Below are 21001 nucleotides of genomic sequence, written 5' to 3'. Positions count from 1 at the left end.
TTGAATTAATTACCCATATAACATATTAACCATAAACATATTTCCAAAAACAATAATGATATGTACATATATTTTTTTAATCTTTACGTGGCTCTCTGAAATACTTGATTCTGGCTGGTCACTCGCAGGCCATTTCAGTTTGATATAAAAAAAAAAATTGTTTGAATTACCCATATAACATATTAACCATAAACATATTTCCAAAAACAATAATGATATGTACATATATTTTTTTAATCTTTACGTGGCTCTCTGAAATACTTGATTCTGGCTGGTCACTCGCAGGCCATTTCAGTATGTTTGATATAAATAATATACATAATGTGTAAATAGTACAGTTATTCAATTCCCTTTCCTGGCTTTCCAATTCAGCTTCCTTTGGTGTATGGCCAATTCTTAGTTCTTATGAACTTGAATTAGAAAAGTCATGAATTAAATGGAAGCTGATCCTAAAATTCAGACCAATTTTAGTGAAAAGGCTACAAAACATCTGGAAGAAGAACAGAGACATTACATCATATCTCCAGGAGCAGATGGAGCTGTGCTCTGTGGAGAGACCGGGGCCAGTGCCTGGGCTGCCGGAGCGGGAAGGGAGGTGACTCACGGAGGTAGTGCCACCGGCAGAGGACTGACCACATGACGAGATGCTACCAATGAAGAAATGAGGCATTCACGTTGCTCTGAAGACTGTTTTCTACTTTCAAAGGTCACTAATACTAACTCAAGTATGTTATACAGCTGAAACCTTGCAATAAGGTCTGAGTATTCTAAAATGAAAATAATGATTGTGTTACCTGAGACCACTGTTTGGGACTCTGCTGACACTCCTGGTGAACGGGTCAGGCACTGAGCGTTTGTCAAGTACGTTGAGCAGCTTTTTCCTAATGCATGATACACGGGAATCAAAATGGAAAAAAGATCCATTTATGTCATGCTCAGAACACAACACATGCTGCAGTGATACATTCAGAGACATTGATGAAACAAAAAGCACAATAAGCATCCAGTGGTTAACCTGCTAAATTCCATCTAAAGCTATATTTTATAATCCTTTAATAATTATTATGCATGCAGCTTTTATAATCTTGTAAAATGTATTTGTCCCAAAGCAGGACCATTTAAAATGTACTAATCAAGGCAAAAGAGCTACTGTAATAATTTTGTTATGAAAAACATATATATATATATATATATTATTATTAAAAAAAAAATTGTTTGAATTACCCATATAACATATTAACCATAAACATATTTCCAAAAACAATAATGATATGTACATATATTTTTTTAATCTTTACGTGGCTCTCTGAAATACTTGATTCTGGCTGGTCACTCGCAGGCCATTTCAGTATGTTTGATATAAATAATATACATAATGTGTAAATAGTACAGTTATTCAATTCCCTTTCCTGGCTTTCCAATTCAGCTTCCTTTGGTGTATGGCCAATTCTTAGTTCTTATGAACTTGAATTAGAAAAGTCATGAATTGAATGGAAGCTGATCCTAAAATTCAGACCAATTTTAATGAAAAGGCTACAAAACATCTGGAAGAAGAACAGAGACATTACATCATATCTCCAGGAGCAGATGGAGCTGTGCTCTGTGGAGAGACCGGGGCCAGTGCCTGGGCTGCCGGAGCGGGAAGGGAGGTGACTCACGGAGGTAGTGCCACCGGCAGAGGACTGACCACATGACGAGATGCTACCAATGAAGAAATGAGGCATTCACGTTGCTCTGAAGACTGTTTTCTACTTTCAAAGGTCACTAATACTAACTCAAGTATGTTATACAGCTGAAACCTTGCAATAAGGTCTGAGTATTCTAAAATGAAAATAATGATTGTGTTACCTGAGACCACTGTTTGGGACTCTGCTGACACTCCTGGTGAACGGGTCAGGCACTGAGCGTTTGTCAAGTACGTTGAGCAGCTTTTTCCTAATGCATGATACACGGGAATCAAAATGGAAAAAAGATCCATTTATGTCATGCTCAGAACACAACACATGCTGCAGTGATACATTCAGAGACATTGATGAAACAAAAAGCACAATAAGCATCCAGTGGTTAACCTGCTAAATTCCATCTAAAGCTATATTTTATAATCCTTTAATAATTATTATGCATGCAGCTTTTATAATCTTGTAAAATGTATTTGTCCCAAAGCAGGACCATTTAAAATGTACTAATCAAGGCAAAAGAGCTACTGTAATAATTTTGTTATGAAAAACATATCCACCTCCAGGTATCAGGTGGTCACATGATGCTGTCGCCTTCAAGCTTTCACTCTGTCTCAAACTGCCTCTAATTTATCTGACAATTATGTCATGAATAATTTAGACAGTACAAGATCAAAGTACATTATACAGGCATGTTGGGGAGTCACATTTATCCCTATGACAACGAGAAGCTTTATTTGTAAAATTTACACAGTAAAATAGGCAACTGAGAGAATATAAATTTATTCAAAATTGTTTTGATTGTTCTAGAATTTGAAGATTTATCCGGTCTTTTAAGATTCATCAGCTTTAGTATCAGTATTTATCAAGGCCTCTGTGAATAAAACGGGTGCTGGTTATAACTGTAACCTACAAAAATAACAATACAAAATATAAAAATTGTTTTGATTGTTCTAGAATTTGAAGATTTATCCGGTCTTTTAAGATTCATCAGCTTTAATATCAGTATTTATCAAGGCCTCTGTGAATAAAATTGGTGCTGGTTATAACTGTAACCTACAAAAATAACAATACAAAATATAAAAATTGTTTTATTTTAATATTTTAACATTTTTCAAAAATTTTCAGAAATTTTCAGAAATATTTCAAAACATTTCATTCTTTAAAACCAAATAACAGCAATATGTCAAATCAAATCTTTGCTTGGCCATTTGTTGGGATAAACAGGAAAGTGTGTCCCGCTGAATTTAATTTGAGTTTTGTTAAACTAATTAAAAAGAAGCTTAGTTTACCGCGGCTGCGGTCGTGTGAAGACCGAAGAGTGTAAAGACCATCGACTCTACCGTGCGACTCCACCGGGCAGGGACACCGGCAAAGGACATAAGTATCGCTTTTTATCTCTCCTCTTTCCACTTCTGTTTCAGGTTTTTATAAACTATTTCTTACTATGTGTCAGTAAGTTGTTGTTATTTTAGCATGCGTGTTTGCCTCAGTGTTATTTTTTTAGGATTACTGATGAACTAATGTACTTTGATTTGTATTAGTTATCTATTTTAGTTACAGTTGTAGTAATGTCATTTTATATGTATGTGTGTGTGGCTGTACATACACATATGTAGTTGTTTTTTGGTGTTTGGTTTAGTGTTATGTTAGAATCATTATTATACTCCTACCTTTTGTTCTTTTAATATTTTTTAATTGTTTTTAGCTTTATTTTTTTGTTTTTATTTAAATGTTTTAGTTTTGAAATGTTGTTGTATGCATTTGTCATTTTTATTTAATTTCTTTTATTTTCTTAAATGTGTGTATATATATAGTATTTATAGAGTTTTAGCTTTTAGTTTTAATTACTTTTTCTTATTTGTAAGTCGCTTTGGATAAAAGCGTCTGCTAAATGACTAAAAGTAAAGTAAAGTAAAGTAAATCAGAGACAATTACAATGGGCTTACTGAAGTTATAACTTGCATAATTAGTACAAGTGACCTTGCTGATGTAACCAAAGACATTATCAAACTTCCAATAATGCATAATGTTAAAGTTATGATGAGATGTGATTGTTCCTACTAAAATGCCATAACTTCACAAATAACTTACCCAATTACAATGAGTCCAGTATGTCTGTCACGACATGCTGCCCTGCAGCTGTCTGGGTAGTGCAAGAGCACAGGAGGTAGGGTGGCCCACCCAAAGCCCAATGCACAGTGCATGGGTGAAATATTCCTCTATGGTATGTATGGTACCAAGCCCAACAACTTAAAAAACAGACAGCAACATTCACACTTACACTTACAGATCAGTCATCAAAAATTTGTAACTTCTTGTTTCCTCTGCAGGTCAACATGAATGTCCTCCTCTTCCCCCCGTCCTGAACAGAGGTGCCTCAGATCTGTTCCTTCAGCTCCATCAAGGGAGTGTTTGGACACGCTACAGTGGCACAGCACAGGTGCCTGATAGTCCCCACCCTCCCCTGGATGACTCACAGGTGTGCACCTTAGCATCCATCCCATTTTTTTCCATCTTGGAATATAATTTTTTTTTGAAAATTTACTAACCCTCAGGCCATCCAAAATGAAGATGAGTTTGTTTCTTCATCAAAACCAATTTTGAGAAATGTAGCATTATATAATTCGCTCACCAATAGATCCTCTGCAGTGAATGGGTGCCGTCAGAATGAGAGTCCAAACAGCTGATAAAAACATCACAATAATCCACAAGTAATCCATCAAATCAATTAAAGTCTTGTGAATTGAAAAGCTGCAAGTTTATAACTCCATCAAGACATCCATCAAACCATTGATTCTGCATGGCTAAAATATGAATCCTCTATCCATAATATTGCTTTCTCCAGTGAAAAAGTCATCTCGTCTGAATCAGGTGAGAAATGTGCACAGATCAAGCACCGTTTTACAAGTGAAAAGAGTTCTAAACAAATATGTTGGTGGATTTTGATGTAAGAGGACAATGGGGAATGTACTTTTTCACTGGAGGAAGGGTAATTATTGATTGTGGACAGAAGCAAGGGTTTAAAGTTAAAATGCCTTAATGATGGATTTGTTTCTTACAAATACAAAGATTTTCACTTCACAATACATTAATTGATGGACTGGAGTCGTGCGGATTACAGTAATGTTTCAATATCAGCTGTTTATCAACTCTCATTCTGACGGCACCCATTCACTGCAGAGGATCCATTGGTGAGCAAGTGATGTAATGCTAAATTTCTCAAAATCGGTTTCAATGAAGAAACAAACTCATCTACAACTTGGATGGAGAATTTCCAGCAAATTTTCATTTTGGGGTGAACTATTCCCTTAAAGGATCAGATCAGATAACAAAACTGTGTAATTTTAGGTCAAGAAAGTTGCATACCTATGTTGCAATAATGTAGTATTTATACAAAAATTGGCAAAATAGTTTTAAATGGTGCATAGCATGCCACTGCAGGACATGTTCAGTCCCAAAAAGCATTTTGTGTCAAGTACTAATAGCTATTTCTCTTAAACATTAATAGATAAAGAAGACAACAAGACCTCTCTGTGCACACAGGAGCACAAACTGACACCACAGCTACAGAAGACGTAACACAGAGAAAGGGGAAAACTAATTAGCAGTGGGTGAGGGCTTCAATGGTTGGCAGGGGTCAACAAGGAAGCCCAGCATCAGTAGCGGCTCAGGTTTCCCTCACAAAGTAAACTGCACATAATTTCAGCAGGTTGCCCACCAGGGCCTAATAAAACATGCATGACCAGCATGGCAGCAGAAAGCCTCAGCTGACTGACATGGATTCTTTCTCTTGTCTGCCTTTTAGCAGCAAGCACAACGGGACAGTGATTTCACTCAGTACAAGCCTGTAAAATTTCACACCATTCCCAGGGTTCAAATAACATCAAACCTCACTTGTTAAAACAATAATCTTGCTGAAAATAATATCAAGTAATATATAAATATTTAAGCTTAGTGTAGCTAGCTTTGTATGTTTGTATGTGAACTGGGTTCTTGATGTTGTATTATCTATCTATCTATCTAATTTGGAAATGAATGCTTTGTATGATATAAAAGATAATGTTATCTGTAAATTTTATGGTATCTGTGTAGGGAAAAAAATCCTCATCAACAATTTGAAGTAATGTACTTGTTTTGATTTTTGATTTTCAGTAATTTAGTAAAACGCGAACACTAGTCGTCACTTGTTGCATATAGGCTACCGTCTAGGATATATAAGGATATTGGTAATGCAAATTAAACAGACAATCAAACAATTAAATAAAGTGTTTGCTGAGGAGAAATGCATATGTGCAAGACATTTTAATTGCTTAGTGATCTTTCCCCATACATTAGATAAAAACAGCTAATTTATTCTTAAACTCTTCTTAGCACAACAATACTCTTCTTCACTCACTTAACAATTTCTAAGGCCTTGTACATTTCCATTCCACATCTATTCAGAAGACAGTGCCTGGAAGTCAGCAGTCTTCTTTTCAAACCTGCATCAAAGGAAAGCTACACTTTTGCCTTCAACAATTTACAAAGATCAGCTCTAGTGAGGGACTTCAGTCGTAACTAAATGCTGGTGTAGATTGAGCAATTAGATATGCTCGTGCCAAAAGAAAGACTATACCCTGATTCTATGACATTAGTCTTGTATTAATTAGTTATCAAGTACTGAGCACAATTCAATTAAATATTGAAGATCGAGATCGTGCCACAAAAGAACACAGTTTTGACTGCATTGTAGGTTTTATTTATTGTACACAGCACTAAATAACAGTGTAGCCCCTTATTCCTGAAGTGCATGTGTAGTAGACAACTTTTAGGCATGAAAATCCCAAGACATTTCAATTTAAATAACAAGGACATTCTAAACATCCAAAGAATCAACAGGTTATTGTTCTAAAACTCCAGTGTCTGGCATGAAGGTGAAAGAGAAGGCGCTTACTTCAAGCTGTCATCTCTCTCTCGGACCGGACTCATATTGTCCTGAGCTCTTCTTGTCCTCTTCCATTGAAGTGTTCGCTCCGAGTCTAGCAGAGACTTGTTGAAACCACAGCGATAATGTCTGTCAGGAAAGCCATGCTGGAACTTAGGTCCGCCGCTCGGCTCAATGCGCTCTACGGTCACCTGCATTAATGAACGTGACTGACAGCTTCACCGCGCTGACAACACGAGCTGCGTTCCGCGTACGGACAGAGCAGGTGACGAGCTGTCACTCACGGGCGGGACACGGTCACTGTCTGCCGTTAACATGTCTTAATAGTGCATAGTGCAAATTCTGGGGAAGCTAATTAAGAGTTGTACCCCTCAACGGAAGTCAACACATTAGACTGAGGGGTTCTCAGTAGTGAGTAGCCTATCTATTGTTTTCACACACACACACACACACACACACACACACACACACGAGTGTTTAACCACAGAAAATTAAAAGTTAGTAGGAACACAAAAAAAAGAAGACGCTCACTAACAAAAGTCGAGAAGGTAACCATGGCAACAGTTTTCGTTCTAGCACTTTCGGTTAGAATTCGTTCAGAACGATACATAAACAAAACATCAACACTGTAATTATTTATCTATTTTTTCTCTCACAAAAATGGCATGCATATCTCAGAATGTTTTGTTTAAAATGTTTTTTTGTTTTTTTTTTATAAAATTTTATGTATAGATTTACGTTAAAGTTGACGCTATACTACAATAATGTAATGTAATTCTTTTCTGGGCGATTGTTACGATCAAACCAATTAAAGATCCAAGACACTTAAGCTCTGCTTTGAGGAAATAAAAGAGAAAGTGTACTAATCAATCTATAAATTATTAATTAAATATATCGTTATGATCACAAAATCTACACTACCGTTCAAAAGTTTGGGATCAGTAAGATTTTTATTACTTTTTAAAGAAGTCTCTTATGCAGTAATATTGTGAAATATTATTACAATTTAAAATAACAGTGTTCTATTTTAATATACTTTAAAATATAATTTATTGCTGTGATCAAAGCTGAATTTTCAACATCTTTACGCCAGTCTTCAGTGTCACATAATCCTTCAGAAATCATTCTAAAATATGCTGATTTATTATCAATGTTAGAAACAGTTTTTGCTGCTGAATATTTTTTTTGGAACCTTACAAAAAGTTTCTATTTTGAATAAATGCTGTTCTTTTTAACTTTTTATTCATCAAAGAATCCTGAAAAAAGTATCACAGGTTAAAAAACAAAACAAAAAAAGAAGCAGCATACCTGTTTACGACACTGATAATATTTCAGAAGGATCATGTGACACTGAAGACTGGAGTAATGATGCTGAAAATTCAGCTTTGCGTCACAGGAATAAATTATGATTTACAATATATTCACATAAAAACACTTATTTTAAATTGTAATAATATTTCACAATATTACCATTTTTTCTGTATTTTTGATGAGCATAATAGACTTCTTTAAAAAGTAATAAAAATCTTACTGATCCCAAACTTTTGAGAGGCAGTGTGAATAATAAACACAACGGATGCAAAATAAACTGAAATATAGCTAGAATACTATCATATAGTTGCATTTTGTATGTAGAACACTAGAGGGAGCCATAGAACAGCAAATGCCAGTGTTACATTTAGGTTTGCTCTTAGCACAACTCACATCATAAAAAGCGTTTTAATTTTAACATATTTACAATATATGGAACCAATTAACAACTTCAGTAGCACAAGAGGCTCATTAACCAGTGAAGTCAAACAATTAGGCATATGCCCTGTTATAAAGAGGTGGGTATTTAGGTAATATGTCATAGAACCTCTTGGGATTTGTTTCATTAGTTTGGCTTCTGTGTAAATTGGTTTTGAGAAAAGAGGACATGTCACAGATGAAAACCTATTTATCGAGATATGTACTTTACTATACTGTACTGTATAAAAATCACATATTTGCCAGTATCATATGAAGGGTTGATAGTCCATAATTTCTACTTCAGTAATCGAAAGCTTATGAACAATAAATACAAACACAAAATCAGCTGTTAGGGAGCATATCAGTGAATTAAAACTATTATGATTGTTGTTTGTTTCTCTGTGGAGAAACAGCAATCACAACAGTTTGAATTCACTGATCCGCAGATTCAGTTCCTTTGAGGGCCAACACTGAGCCCATGTGCTTATGGTGCTTCAGTGGCAAGTTTATTTATGAAAAGTGCGTATAAATAGTGCAAGAGGATACTGTGTGGTCAGGGTCATCAGGTCGGGGGCTGTGAATCCTAGGAGGTGGAGAGATGAATAGCTGGCGTCGTCTTGGGAGGGCCGGCGATGAGAGGTACTGAAAGGTCATGTTGAAAGTGATACACCCATAACTCAAGCCCCCCCGGTCACCCTCCATTCACGCTGTCCTCTCCCTTAAGGTGCCGCCAGGCCTAGCTTTACGTCTTTGTTAAGACTTTTCAGTAGCCAGAGGAGGAATGTCTAGAGTCCACTCAGACCTGACGGATTCACTTTCCATCCTTAAATGTTTTGTTACTGATGACATAAATAGATATGTTTGCTTGTCAAAGACATGGTTTCAAATGCATTTAATACTTCAACATGCTTCAAAGTTTTAACATGCGTTGTAAATTTAATTAACTTAATGTAGAAATATTCGAATATATTTTAAACATCTTTCTATAGTATATAGACTACAGTGCAAAGTTTGAGATCAGTAAGAGTTTTTTTTTTTGTTTGTTTGTTTTGTAAAAACTTAATTATTTTATTCAGTTAGGATGCTTTAAATTGATAAAAAGCAACAATAGACTTTTACATTGTAACATTTTTTTTATTTCAAATGAATGCTTTTAAATTAAATCCTGAAAAATATGTATAATGGTTTCCACAAAAATATTGAGCAGCATGACTGTTTTCTACATTCATAATAATAAGACATGTTCCTTAAGCATCAAATCAGCATATTAGAATCATTTTTGAAATATCATGTGACACTGAAGACTGGAGTAATGATGACAATTCAGCTGACAAAACAGGAATAAATTATATTTTAAAATAGAAAACAGTTATTTTAAATTGTAATAATATTTCATAATATTACTGTTTTTGCTGTATTTTGATCAAATAAAAGCAACATAAGAGACTTCTAAGACTACAAATCTTACCGACCCCAAACTAGTAGTGTAGTTTGAGAAGAAAATTGGAGAAAATATGATTCTGTATATTTTTATTATTATTATTACTCAGTGAATTATCATAATATTCTTTGAACATGAAATCGGCACATCACACACGCGGGCTCTTTAAAATACATAATCTAGAAATATAATAATATAGATAACATGTAAATGTTCAACAACAACAACAACAAAAACCTGCACACACCACTTTTCCCATGGTCCGCTAGCATAACTAACATAATTTGTCTATTATTATGATTAGATTGTGTGTTACTGCAACTATGGAATCCTGTTGAGAACATTTTATTCAGCTGTAGTTTTTCCCTTTCCTTCTTCCTTTCTTACTTCAAGAACATCCCTTTCTTACTCCATATCTACTATGGTAAATCACTACTATACTTTTACCACCTAAACAACATTTCCCAGTTTATAACTTTCTCTAACCTCAGTTAAACTAATACGCTACCAAACACTGTGTGAATCTCCTTGTCCAGGCTTTTGAAACAAAAATAAACTGCACCAGAAATAACCTTGCATGATAATAGAGCAGGTATTTATGCAAAAGTGTCTGAAGCAAAAGCTGGGTAAAATGGATTACTGCTGCCAGTAGCCACTGAGCAGCTCACCAGCAGCACTAATAACCTGTCCCCATAATATTCAGTCATTCCCATCTGCTTTGATTTAATGCCTATTAGCCAGCCTCCTCCATAGTCTCTGAGCTCTGATTGGTCCACTTATGTGCTAAGTCCAGGCAGCTTATAGTATTTGTAAAACGTGAGACACAAAGAACGCTTGTTCCTTTGCTGGAAGCCATGTGCGTGTGTGTGTTTACTTGGAGGATGTAAACCCATACGGTACCTTTCAGAGCAGGTTCATCATCATAGAGGGTCTCCATCCTGTGGGCGGTTAAACACAAAGAGGGGCAGTCTGGCATTTGAGAGGAAAGAAAAGATCACAAGCAGGAGATCTGAACTGGATAGCAGGCACTACAGAAGAGGACCTGGAGTCTGGACTGAAACAAGAACTGACTGACATACGTGTTTTGGATAACAGCTGGGGATGATATGATCTGTCATGTGGAGGACGCAGAGGCCGATGAGTTTATCAATGAGCTTGTGCTTCTGTCTGTGAAAGAACCAAGACACACATCCAACACCACTGCCAAGCGAAGCCAAAATGCCTTCATTTAAAGGTAATGTGTCTTTTTGCTCTACGCAACATTCTTTTCTATTTATACTGAATGGGAAAAAGACACAGGAATGAATGTTATTGTAATATTTGCCATTGTAACAGATTATAGCACTGCTACTGCTTACATTTTGAATCTATGTGCAAGCATGTATGTACATGAGTTTCTTTATTGACACAAAGTTGCGCTACTAAATGGGACAGATTCTTTATAACAGTACGACTTAGAGTTGCATTTATCCCATTACCCCTCTCAGCTTCAAGCTCTTTAAACAGCTTATGAGGTTTGTTGCCTTCTGGAAAGACATGCAACAACATGGAACATTGATGTTTAATCTTTGCTGACAGGCAGCATACTCTAATACAGTACATGGATGTCATTACATAACATCATGTCCACTCTGGGCATAAGTTTACACTTTTTGATACATTATTTGAGTCTTTGGAACCAATGAATGATATCTAAAACTCAGTCTCATATCTTTGAGATATATTAAACTGACAATTGACAAGATTATAAACAGTAGTTAATACTTGCATTCAAATGCAAACGTCTTTGATGGTTGTTCTGACAGTCCTATAATAGGAGCTTTATGCACTATTTAGTTACACAGTAAGTTTCTCTGGTAACAAAGACACATCTTTGTGTTAAACGTCTAGAAGGGGAGAAACATTTCTAGGCCTCTGGCACTCAGCTAAGACCATGCCACACGTCTGGTGCCAGGACACTGCTGCTAACAAAGTCAGCCGGAGGTTACTGTCATAGGGCAGCGTAACTTAGTCACTGTATCTCTTACTCTGATTCTATGTGATCAGAGATACTGTAAGTTATAATCAACCATGGGAATTTTTTTTTTTTTTTTTTGCATTATTATTTTTTTTCCATTTTCAATTTAATATTTTTAGTCATTTTGTTGTTTTGTCATTTTTATTGTTTTTTCCCCTGTTTTCATTTTAATTGTATTTAAAGTTTTAGTAATTTTGTTGTGCATTTTGCCATATTTTTTTTTTTTTTGGTAACACTTTATTTTAAGGTGTCCTTGTTACACATGTACTTATTATTATAATAACGATTAATTATGCATAATTACATGCAAGTAACCCTAAGCCAAACCCTAATCCTAACCCTAACCATATAGTAAGTACATGTAGTTAATTAATATTACTCGGTACTTATATGTATAATTACACTGTAACAAGGACACCTTAAAATAAAGTGTAACCCCTTTTTTTCTTCTCAGTTTTATTTTTATTTTAGTACGTCAAGTTATACTAATTGCTTTTCAGTTAGCCTACTCTATACAACATTCCTCTCATAGAGCACAGACTAGTTAGTACACAGGTTTTATTTGGTTCACAACAGGACATAACTGATCAGACTGAGGAGCAATCCAATAACCTGATTATTCAGACCCGCTGTGCTGATTAAATCTTATATAACACCTACCTCAAGACGTGGGGTCCAAAAGTCTCAGACATCGAGAAATTCAGAGATTTTTCTTAACCCTGGAAATAAACAGAAAGTTAGAAAATATTTAAATATCAAAGAAAGGTTATGATGTAAAACGAGTAAGAAATATGTAGCATTCTGGTTCACTAAGTGACACTGATCATGTGAATCTTTGCACATACAGAAGTTTTTGCTTCCACTGAAGCTCAAGGTGCTCTTTGTACTATTTTCAGATTTCATGATTATGAGGTTGTACTACACAACAAACTGGTCAGGGGGGAAAAAAACAAGAAACGTTGAAATTCACTTTATTTTCAGTTTAACTTTCCACTTAAATTATTCTACAATTTGTAATGAAAAAATATACTGAATTGGGAGTGGAAAAAGCAAAACATGAGCATTTTTACTAGTAGTCTCTGACTTTGACAGCGTCAAACCATATCAACCATTTTTTAATCAGTTAATTCCCTTTATCCCTTTTTTCTCCTTGAGTAAGACTTTAGTTGTTAGCTCTCACTTACAGCATTACCAGCACTTCACACTGACTCCATTATGTGTGAGAAGCTCATGTTTTGCACTCATCTGTAATTCAGCAATTGTTGACAGGAATACACCTAAAAACAATATTTTTTTTATTACCGGCATGTGTGAGAGGCTCATGTTTTGCGCTCATCTGTAATTCAGCAATTGTTGAGAGGAATACACCTAAAAACATACCTTTTTGGTGAAAATTTACTATAAAGAAAGCTACAATTCAGTGGTATGTGCAGCAGCAACGTGTCAGTGAAACCCAAGAACCGCTCAGTATTCGGTTACAGGAGATTTCACTGGTTTTAGTTTCCTGTGAACTACAGGCCTTGGTGGGGTTTGTCGGTATTGTGTATAGGTGTGTAGGCAGGAATGACCTGCTTTTCCCAGCCTGTGGCTCCAGACTAGTCCTTCACCTCTCTTGAGTCATTGTGTAGGGCCAGATTCTAATTACAGCCCGAGTGGGTGTGTGAGCAGAGCAACAATGGAAAAGCAACATGGAAGCCTCTGTAAGGTGGATCCAGAGGATGCTCTGTCCGCAAGTAAAACTATCCTTTTGGGGCTCCCGTAGCAATCACAGAGCTCTGTAGAAGGGGGAAGGGGGTCACTTCTTACACCCTGAAGAGGGACGCTTTATTCACTATACCGTCTCAAAAACAATGGAAGGAGCTCTGCTAAATATGTCAGCTGATAAGCCGTTGTCAGTATCTTGTAAAAGATGTTTTTACTTTAGTATTGGGGTCATGTTTGTCATGAGGGTTATCCTCATGAGGAAGATTCACAAAAGAATTACAAGATCGATTAGAAATTCCTAAAGCATCCTCTGGGAAGTTTCGCCGTCTCGCTGCCACAAAGTCCTGTTATTCCACACCTACAGGCTACTGTATTGAGTATTTATGTCAGTCGGATGGCACTGCTGTCGTTAAATTGATTTTTTTTAATCATCCACTGACAAGATGTACAATGCAGGCACATAATGGCATTTTTATAGGCGTGAGGTTATTAGATTCAGCTCAGGCCTAAAAATGAGGTGATGAAAAATAGAATTTCCCCAGGGTCAACTTAGTCCTTCAGTGAGAGTGAAACCTCAAAGTATGATAAAAACGAATAGTCAGCAGGCTATTAATGCAAAATAAACCACTAAAGGGTGATCAGGACTCTGATGCAAAGCTGAGGAGTCTTGTATCATCCTGAAAGGGTTTATTTCGCAAAAATGACCTGCTGACTTACTGTAATAAATAAGTCAACTTTAAATGGTTTTTCACCATATAAATTAGCAATATGAAATATTAATTTGAGTAAAATTATTTTAGTATGTGCAAAGAGACTGCAGAGTGATAAAAGAGACAAAACAAAATTTTTGTTGTGGAGCGACTACAGTTTTTTAAAATGGTCTACTACTACATATAAACTTCCAGTAGGGGGCAATATCAGTTCCCTCATAATCCCAGTATGTATGTTTCTGGCCTAAAGGGGTAGAGGAAATAGATGGGATGTCCATTTATCTCTGCTCTCAGTTCCTCTATTAGCGGATCACATTAAAAAGGCTAATTCTGTCATAAATAAGCTCTGTGTGCATTGAAAAATCAGTCCTGCAGCTACATATTTTGGGAATATTGTTGCTACTGTGCATTGTATACTACAATGCTCACACATTATGTTCAGTGAATAATATAATATAATATAATATAATATAATATAGCTTATAAACCCTAAAAAGAAATCAAACATTTCCATGTGAAAAAGATTATCATAAGTGGAATGTTAGCAATCCTTAAAGTTTAAAGCTGAATAAAGTCACTGAGTCTTGAAATGACTGTGAAATGGTACACACTGTGCATTGAGAGAGAAGGTAAAACTTCAGGATGGATAGTTAGCAAGCGGTATATTGAAAGATATCAGTGAGATTAATCATATACAGCTCTGTTATTATATGCTGAGGCTAATAGCACTTATCCATTGGTATAGTCAACACTGTGATATCTGAAATGAAGCATTACTGATTATCTTCCTCTCAGGTTTTCTATCAGACCCTGTCTGGTCTTTTGAAGGTGACAAAGTGCAAAGCATAGTGGTAGTTGACGGTTAAATTTAGATGTGTGAGCGAATGTCTGACAGGCTCAAGCAACTCTAGCGGGGACAAGGAAACTCCCAAAATGGTACTTGATGAAATATGTGGCATGTCTGCAGGGTGACCTGCTTAATGTGATCAGACTAACAGAAGGGAATGGAGGTATCAGATTAATTCCTATTGATGTATTGGTTCATTCACACCTGTTTGACATATTTTACAAAAAATTTAACAATACCGAAGATGTGATTTAGACCAATTCATAACTGGAACTAGAGGCACAGTCCATCAAAAAAAGAAGAAAAAAGAAAATCATTTACTCTCCCTCATGTCATTCCAAACCTGTATAACAGAACAGAAGATATTTAGAAAAAAGTATGTGGCATATGTATTGCATTTGTAGTCTAGCATAACCAAATGTTTTACTTTCTGTCCACATTGCAGATTATTCTGGGGTGCGTTTCCCGAAAGCAACTATGGTCGCAAGTTCCGTCGTTGCTAATAGAATTCAATGGAACTAACGACCATAGTTAGCTAACGAAGGTTTTGGGAAACGCACCCCTGGCCAATAGCCAGTGCTAGGTAATAACTAAGTACATATAATCTGTATTTCGTAATCAGATTCCAAAAATGAAGTACTCGTAATTAGATTATATATTACATTTTAAAATGCTGATAATAAGATTATTGTTACTTTTTTATGGATTACATGATTGCATCACACAATGGCGGTAAATTATTCATAATTTGCAGTTTTTTTTTGTTGTTGTTGTTGTTTTCACAAACCCCCGGTTTGGTAAATTCTGCTGAAATGTAATGTTTAATGCATTTCATAATATTGATAACAAAGAATGAAATATATTTTCTTTCTCTTTGTTATTTATTTATTTTAAATCAATATTGTACACAATAATCACATTCATTCTATGTGTTAAAGGTCAATAGCAATCTAAAAGTAATCAAAAAGTAGTCAGACTACATTACCTAATGTGTAATCCAGATGTTACTAACTAAAACTATGTTACCCCTTTTCACATAGCAGCACATCTTCCCATGAGCAGTGATTTGGCAATACTCACAACAGCAAAAGATCCAGACAAATCCATAGATGTGCACTAAAAGTGGAAGATTTAAGTGATGGTTTCGTTTGCTTTGCTTAAAAATAATGGTAATTTTCTTTCACAATAGTCAAAACACTGTCATCAACAGAAAATGTAATACAATTACGAGAGGCATTGTCACTTTAATGAATGATCCATTGTCGTTTCCACAATGAGCTTCCTCTAAACATCATCACACAGAGTGGATACCTCCAGGAAAACATTCCTCAGTAAATATTCACCACAAGGGAGGGGTTCTGCGCTATTCATTACCATCCCATGATATAAAGCATGCTCTCTGTTGGCTGTTACTATGACTACCAGGATCTTCTCCAAACCAATGAGAGCCCTTCACTTCTGTCGACCCAAAACAAGTGCATTGAGAAGGGGGTCGGCATGTCTCATCACTGATCCGCGTTTTCAATCTCTCGAGTCAAAAGAAAGCGCGTCTGAATTCTGAATATTGTGTCCGGGCAGCCATAGCGCTCGTTGAGAGGGATAATAATAACCTGCCGCTCGCGCTGTTGTTGCTGAGAAGCTGCGCGAGGGAAATGGCGCGAGAATGGATTCATGTTTTTGATGCAAACACACGTGTGTGCTTTCACTTAACGGAATAATAATTAATGAGGGGATTTAAACCGCGTTTGTTGAGTCTACTGGATCGCACAACATATGGGAGGTAAGTACTCAAGGAACATTTTGCATTTATTTAATTTTACCCTTTGCCTTAAACGTTTGCGTTAAAAAATGCATTTTGCGTTATTGCATAAAATAGTTCGCTCTGAATTAAACAGCATATACTATATGGCATTTTGTATTTAACATTATGCGCTATAAAATTATTTCGTATTGAAAAATGCACTAGAAAAAAATGGGATTAAACATTACACAGTATCAACTATTTTTTTTATTTACCAATGTGCCGATTTAAAAAGCTTGTATTGCTGCACGTGAGTTGCATTCGGTTAGGTTCGACATGCTGTTGGATTCTCTCACACCTATGAAACTGTCAAGCTCGTGATGTACAGTATCACGTGAGAGCAGTTACATATGAGATGCAGGAGACTGTAAGGAAGTATCATAGAGCGACATAGAGACAGAACTACGTCAGCACAAAGTGCTTTGCACACAGATGTCTGTTGCGAGGTACCTGGTGTAAATGAAGTATTTAATGATTAAAGGAGCCAGGGCCTTGCGCGTACTTCCACTGGAGCTTTAAATGATCCCTCGGTCAATGGTTGCTGTGCAGCTGTCATTAATGTGTCACCGGCTCTGAAGTGCTTGAGCAGGCGCAAGGTCAAGGAGGTCATTACAGATGTGCACTACTACGTCATAGACTAGGTGGGCTACATAATAATAGTCTTCTTTATTAAAAGAGCATATGATATCATTGTGCCATTTTTTTCATAGAATTAAAATTCTTATTCGTCATATCTGGAATTCACAAGTTCTACCGTTTTCATCATTGTCTTTTTTTGGAAGGGACCTATTTTATTATTATTTATGGCTATGAAAAGTTGGGTTAAGGCCAAGTTGGTCTACTGCTACTGTGAAGGTGGTTAGGTTCGACATGCTGTTGGATTCTCTCACACCTATGAAACTGTCAAGCTCGTGATGTACAGTATCACGTGAGAGCAGTTACATATGAGATGCAGGAGACTGTAAGGAAGTATCATAGAGCGACATAGAGACAGAACTACGTCAGCACAAAGTGCTTTGCACACAGATGTCTGTTGCGAGGTACCTGGTGTAAATGAAGTATTTAATGATTAAAGGAGCCAGGGCCTTGCGCGTACTTCCACTGGAGCTTTAAATGATCCCTCGGTCAATGGTTGCTGTGCAGCTGTCATTAATGTGTCACCGGCTCTGAAGTGCTTGAGCAGGCGCAAGGTCAAGGAGGTCATTACAGATGTGCACTACTACGTCATAGACTAGGTGGGCTACATAATAATAGTCTTCTTTATTAAAAGAGCATATGATATCATTGTGCCATTTTTTTCATAGAATTAAAATTCTTATTCGTCATATCTGGAATTCACAAGTTCTGCCGTTTTCATCATTGTCTTTTTTTGGAAGACACCTATTTTATTATTTATGGCTATGAAAAGTTGGGTTAAGGCCGAGTTGGTCTACTGCTACTGTGAAGGTCATGACAAAGGCATTAACACTTAATTATTGAAATATTTTAACATGATTGCCATGATCTATCCTTGCAAAAAAGAAGTATACTTTAGCATAATTTTGAAAGGAGTACTTAAAAAATAGACTTAAATGCAAACTGAATGTGATGTTGAAATATTTTAACATGATTGCCATGATCTATCCTTGCAAAAAAGAAGTACACTTTAGCATAATTTTGAAAGGAGTACTTAAAAAATAGACTTAAATGCAAACTGAATGTGATGTTTTTTTTGGACACTTCATTGCATGTTATTTGCAATTAAAATGAAATGTATTACAGTTTAAATTGATATTGAATTAGTTGAACTTAGTCAGCTAATGTAAAAAAGTGTCAAAAAAGTACTTTTAAGTAGGACTTTAGTTACTTTTTATATGCAAATAAATAAATAAAAATAATGACTTATATTGTCTGCTGAAATATGGTTAAAGTGTACTGAGGAATATACAATAAACATTTATGGTAAAAACATATATGTTTACTTAAGGATGTTAAGAACATTAAATCAAACATTTCCAGGATATTAAGGATATTACTTGGCATTTGTTAATCTCTAGCGATGGATTCTGATGCTTCTGTGTTTATGTTTTTTGTTGTTTTTTCTGCAGATCTAAGACCCTTGAAATTTCGGCCTTTCTGCTTTCTTCTAAAAAAAAAATAAAAATCACAACAAGCATGATTTGTAGGAAAATCCAGACCATGTCAAATTTTTGGCTAGACATCTGATTTGTTTTGACTGAAGTTATATTTAGAGAAATATGCCAATATCCTATACACTGTGTCTCACCAGTAAACTTTTTCACTTTTGGGAAACTGTTTGCTAAGTTCTGCATCATGACCTGATACCTTCCTTTCAGCTACACTTTAAAAGCTCCGGGTGATGTAAGACCGAAATCATCTCAGGCACGAGCATATGAGTGATGTTAGCTTTCCTGGGTGGTTTTCTTTGGCTCAGGTTTGTGCTGACACCTTCAGTCTTTGCACATTCTCTGAGCTCCCGGGTGACGGCATCTCTCACGACAAGAGGTCTCAGACCTTCTGTGCAGCTCTTACTCTCTTACTGTTAGAAATAAAGTCAATCTCAGCATGAAAAGTCTTTGCAGGGGCATTCAAGTGTGAAATTTGTCCTGATGTGGGCTATAATGTTTGAGAACAATACAGTAAAAATTCTGAAATTCTTTTGGCCCTGGTGTCTTCTTGAGGGTTCATTTGTTGCACATTATATTGAGTGCCAAGTTAATAATTTGTCTTCATAGAGTAGCAACGTGACTCCGAGACAACTTCCTTCACTCTAAAACGCTGATAAACAAGAACTGTCATCAGCACAAAGCGTCAGAGAGAAAAATAGAGCCAGCATGATGGAGCTTGAATCACTAAAGTGTATTTTAAGTGAACTTGAAATAAAAACGATATTAAGTGCACTTAAAATGGATAATGCAGCTATAGAAAATTAGTGAAAGTGAATAAAGATGTTTCTTAGAATCTCTAGGATTTTAATTTATTTTATAAATGTTACCTGACAGTAATACTAAATTGTGCATATAGTTAGCATATAGTATTAGGTATGCCATGGCATACTCGAGATGTTTGGCCACTCATAGAGATCTTCTTAAGCACTGATCTGTATGTGTTGTCACTTTCCCCCAGAGGCGCGGAGTAACTTTCCAGCCTGCAGACGTGCATGTCTCCATCTGAAAATAGCTCGAACTATAGCACTTGCTCTGAGAGGGGGCTTGCCTCTCACTTTCTTACATCTTTTGCCTCCAGAAACCAGCTACAGTCTGGGACGTTAACCCTGAAACGCAGCGGATCGTCTGGGCTAAAGTGAGAAGTGTGGACGTGGAGCCTGCTGCTTGTCAGTTCGGACCCGGCGCCTGCTTTCAGTCCTAATGCCTGGTGAGGATTTGCTTTTCATTTTGTCTGGGACTGTATATATTTTATCAAATATTTGTAGTATTTTTAGTAAGGTGTGGTATAGAGAATAAGTCTTTTCCCATAAATATAACAAACATTTACTTTCAATAATACAAAAAAAAAGCCTGTAAATAAAAAGGCTGTAAAGTGCAGTGTATAAAAGAAAAACGGTATTTAGGATTAAGCACATATTAAAGAAATGACTGATTCATCATATCATTTGAAAAGAAGGGACTCAATTATTAGATTTTATAATGCAATACTATTGATCTTATTATTATTATTATTATTAGGGACAGTCTAAATGGAGCCTAAAAGCCTGATTTGAATGATTGCTATTTTCTAAAAATAAACATTAAATAAACAGCAAACAACAAATTAAATAGACAAAAATTGTTAAATGAAAATATAAGTAAAAAAAATAAAATAAAATAAAATCGGTCACAGTGAGTAATAGGGTTGCAAGTAAACGTTGCTCAGTGGAGTAGCTAGATAGTTTGGGGCCAAATAAATGATTTGACAAATTATGTATATTTCCTATGAATTACAGAAACATATTTCATCTTAACAAGAACTTGAGTAACAGGGTTGAATGGTTAAGTTTGATAAATGCCGTCAACACTACAAATGTAAAAATAAAATCGGGTTAATGAAATTAGATTATGTACTTGCACAAAGCTGTAGAAAGGGTCAAAGAAAGTGTCACAATTCTAAATAATATATATATATATATATATATATATATATATATTTT

General features: G+C 35.8%; 2 protein-coding genes across 6 annotated transcripts in view; one reads left to right on the top strand and one right to left on the bottom strand.

Annotated features, from left to right (window-relative positions):
- Positions 1-6934, bottom strand: part of fam149a (family with sequence similarity 149 member A) — a 20221-nt gene extending 13287 nt beyond the window's left edge. For 4 of the 5 annotated variants that reach the window (XM_016567707.1, XM_016567708.1, XM_016567709.1 and 1 more), the window contains exons 1-3: positions 6613-6934; positions 1849-1935; positions 1569-1701 (exon numbers count right to left, since the gene is read on the bottom strand). In XM_016567707.1, the coding sequence (XP_016423193.1) occupies positions 1569-1701; positions 1849-1935; positions 6613-6800 (408 nt within the window). In that variant the 5' untranslated portion in view covers positions 6801-6934. Of the gene's footprint in view, positions 1-1568; positions 1702-1848; positions 1936-3770; positions 4126-6612 lie in introns of those variants that run through there. The other variant, XM_016567712.1, reaches the window with a different exon arrangement.
- Positions 6935-10543: 3609 nt separating this feature from the next.
- Positions 10544-21001, top strand: part of LOC107752042 (sorbin and SH3 domain-containing protein 2-like) — a 59559-nt gene continuing 49101 nt past the window's right edge. Inside the window, exons 1-2 of the mRNA XM_016567893.1 lie at positions 10544-11009; positions 20101-20229. Of these exons, the coding sequence (XP_016423379.1) occupies positions 20223-20229 (7 nt within the window). The 5' untranslated portion in view covers positions 10544-11009; positions 20101-20222. The remainder of the gene's footprint in view (positions 11010-20100; positions 20230-21001) is intronic.

This window comes from Sinocyclocheilus rhinocerous, unplaced genomic scaffold, assembly GCF_001515625.1.
Source record: "Sinocyclocheilus rhinocerous isolate Xijiao unplaced genomic scaffold, SAMN03320098_v1.1 scaffold662, whole genome shotgun sequence".
NCBI classification, from domain to species: Eukaryota; Metazoa; Chordata; class Actinopteri; order Cypriniformes; family Cyprinidae; genus Sinocyclocheilus; species Sinocyclocheilus rhinocerous.
This window is presented reverse-complemented; position numbering and strand designations above follow the sequence as displayed.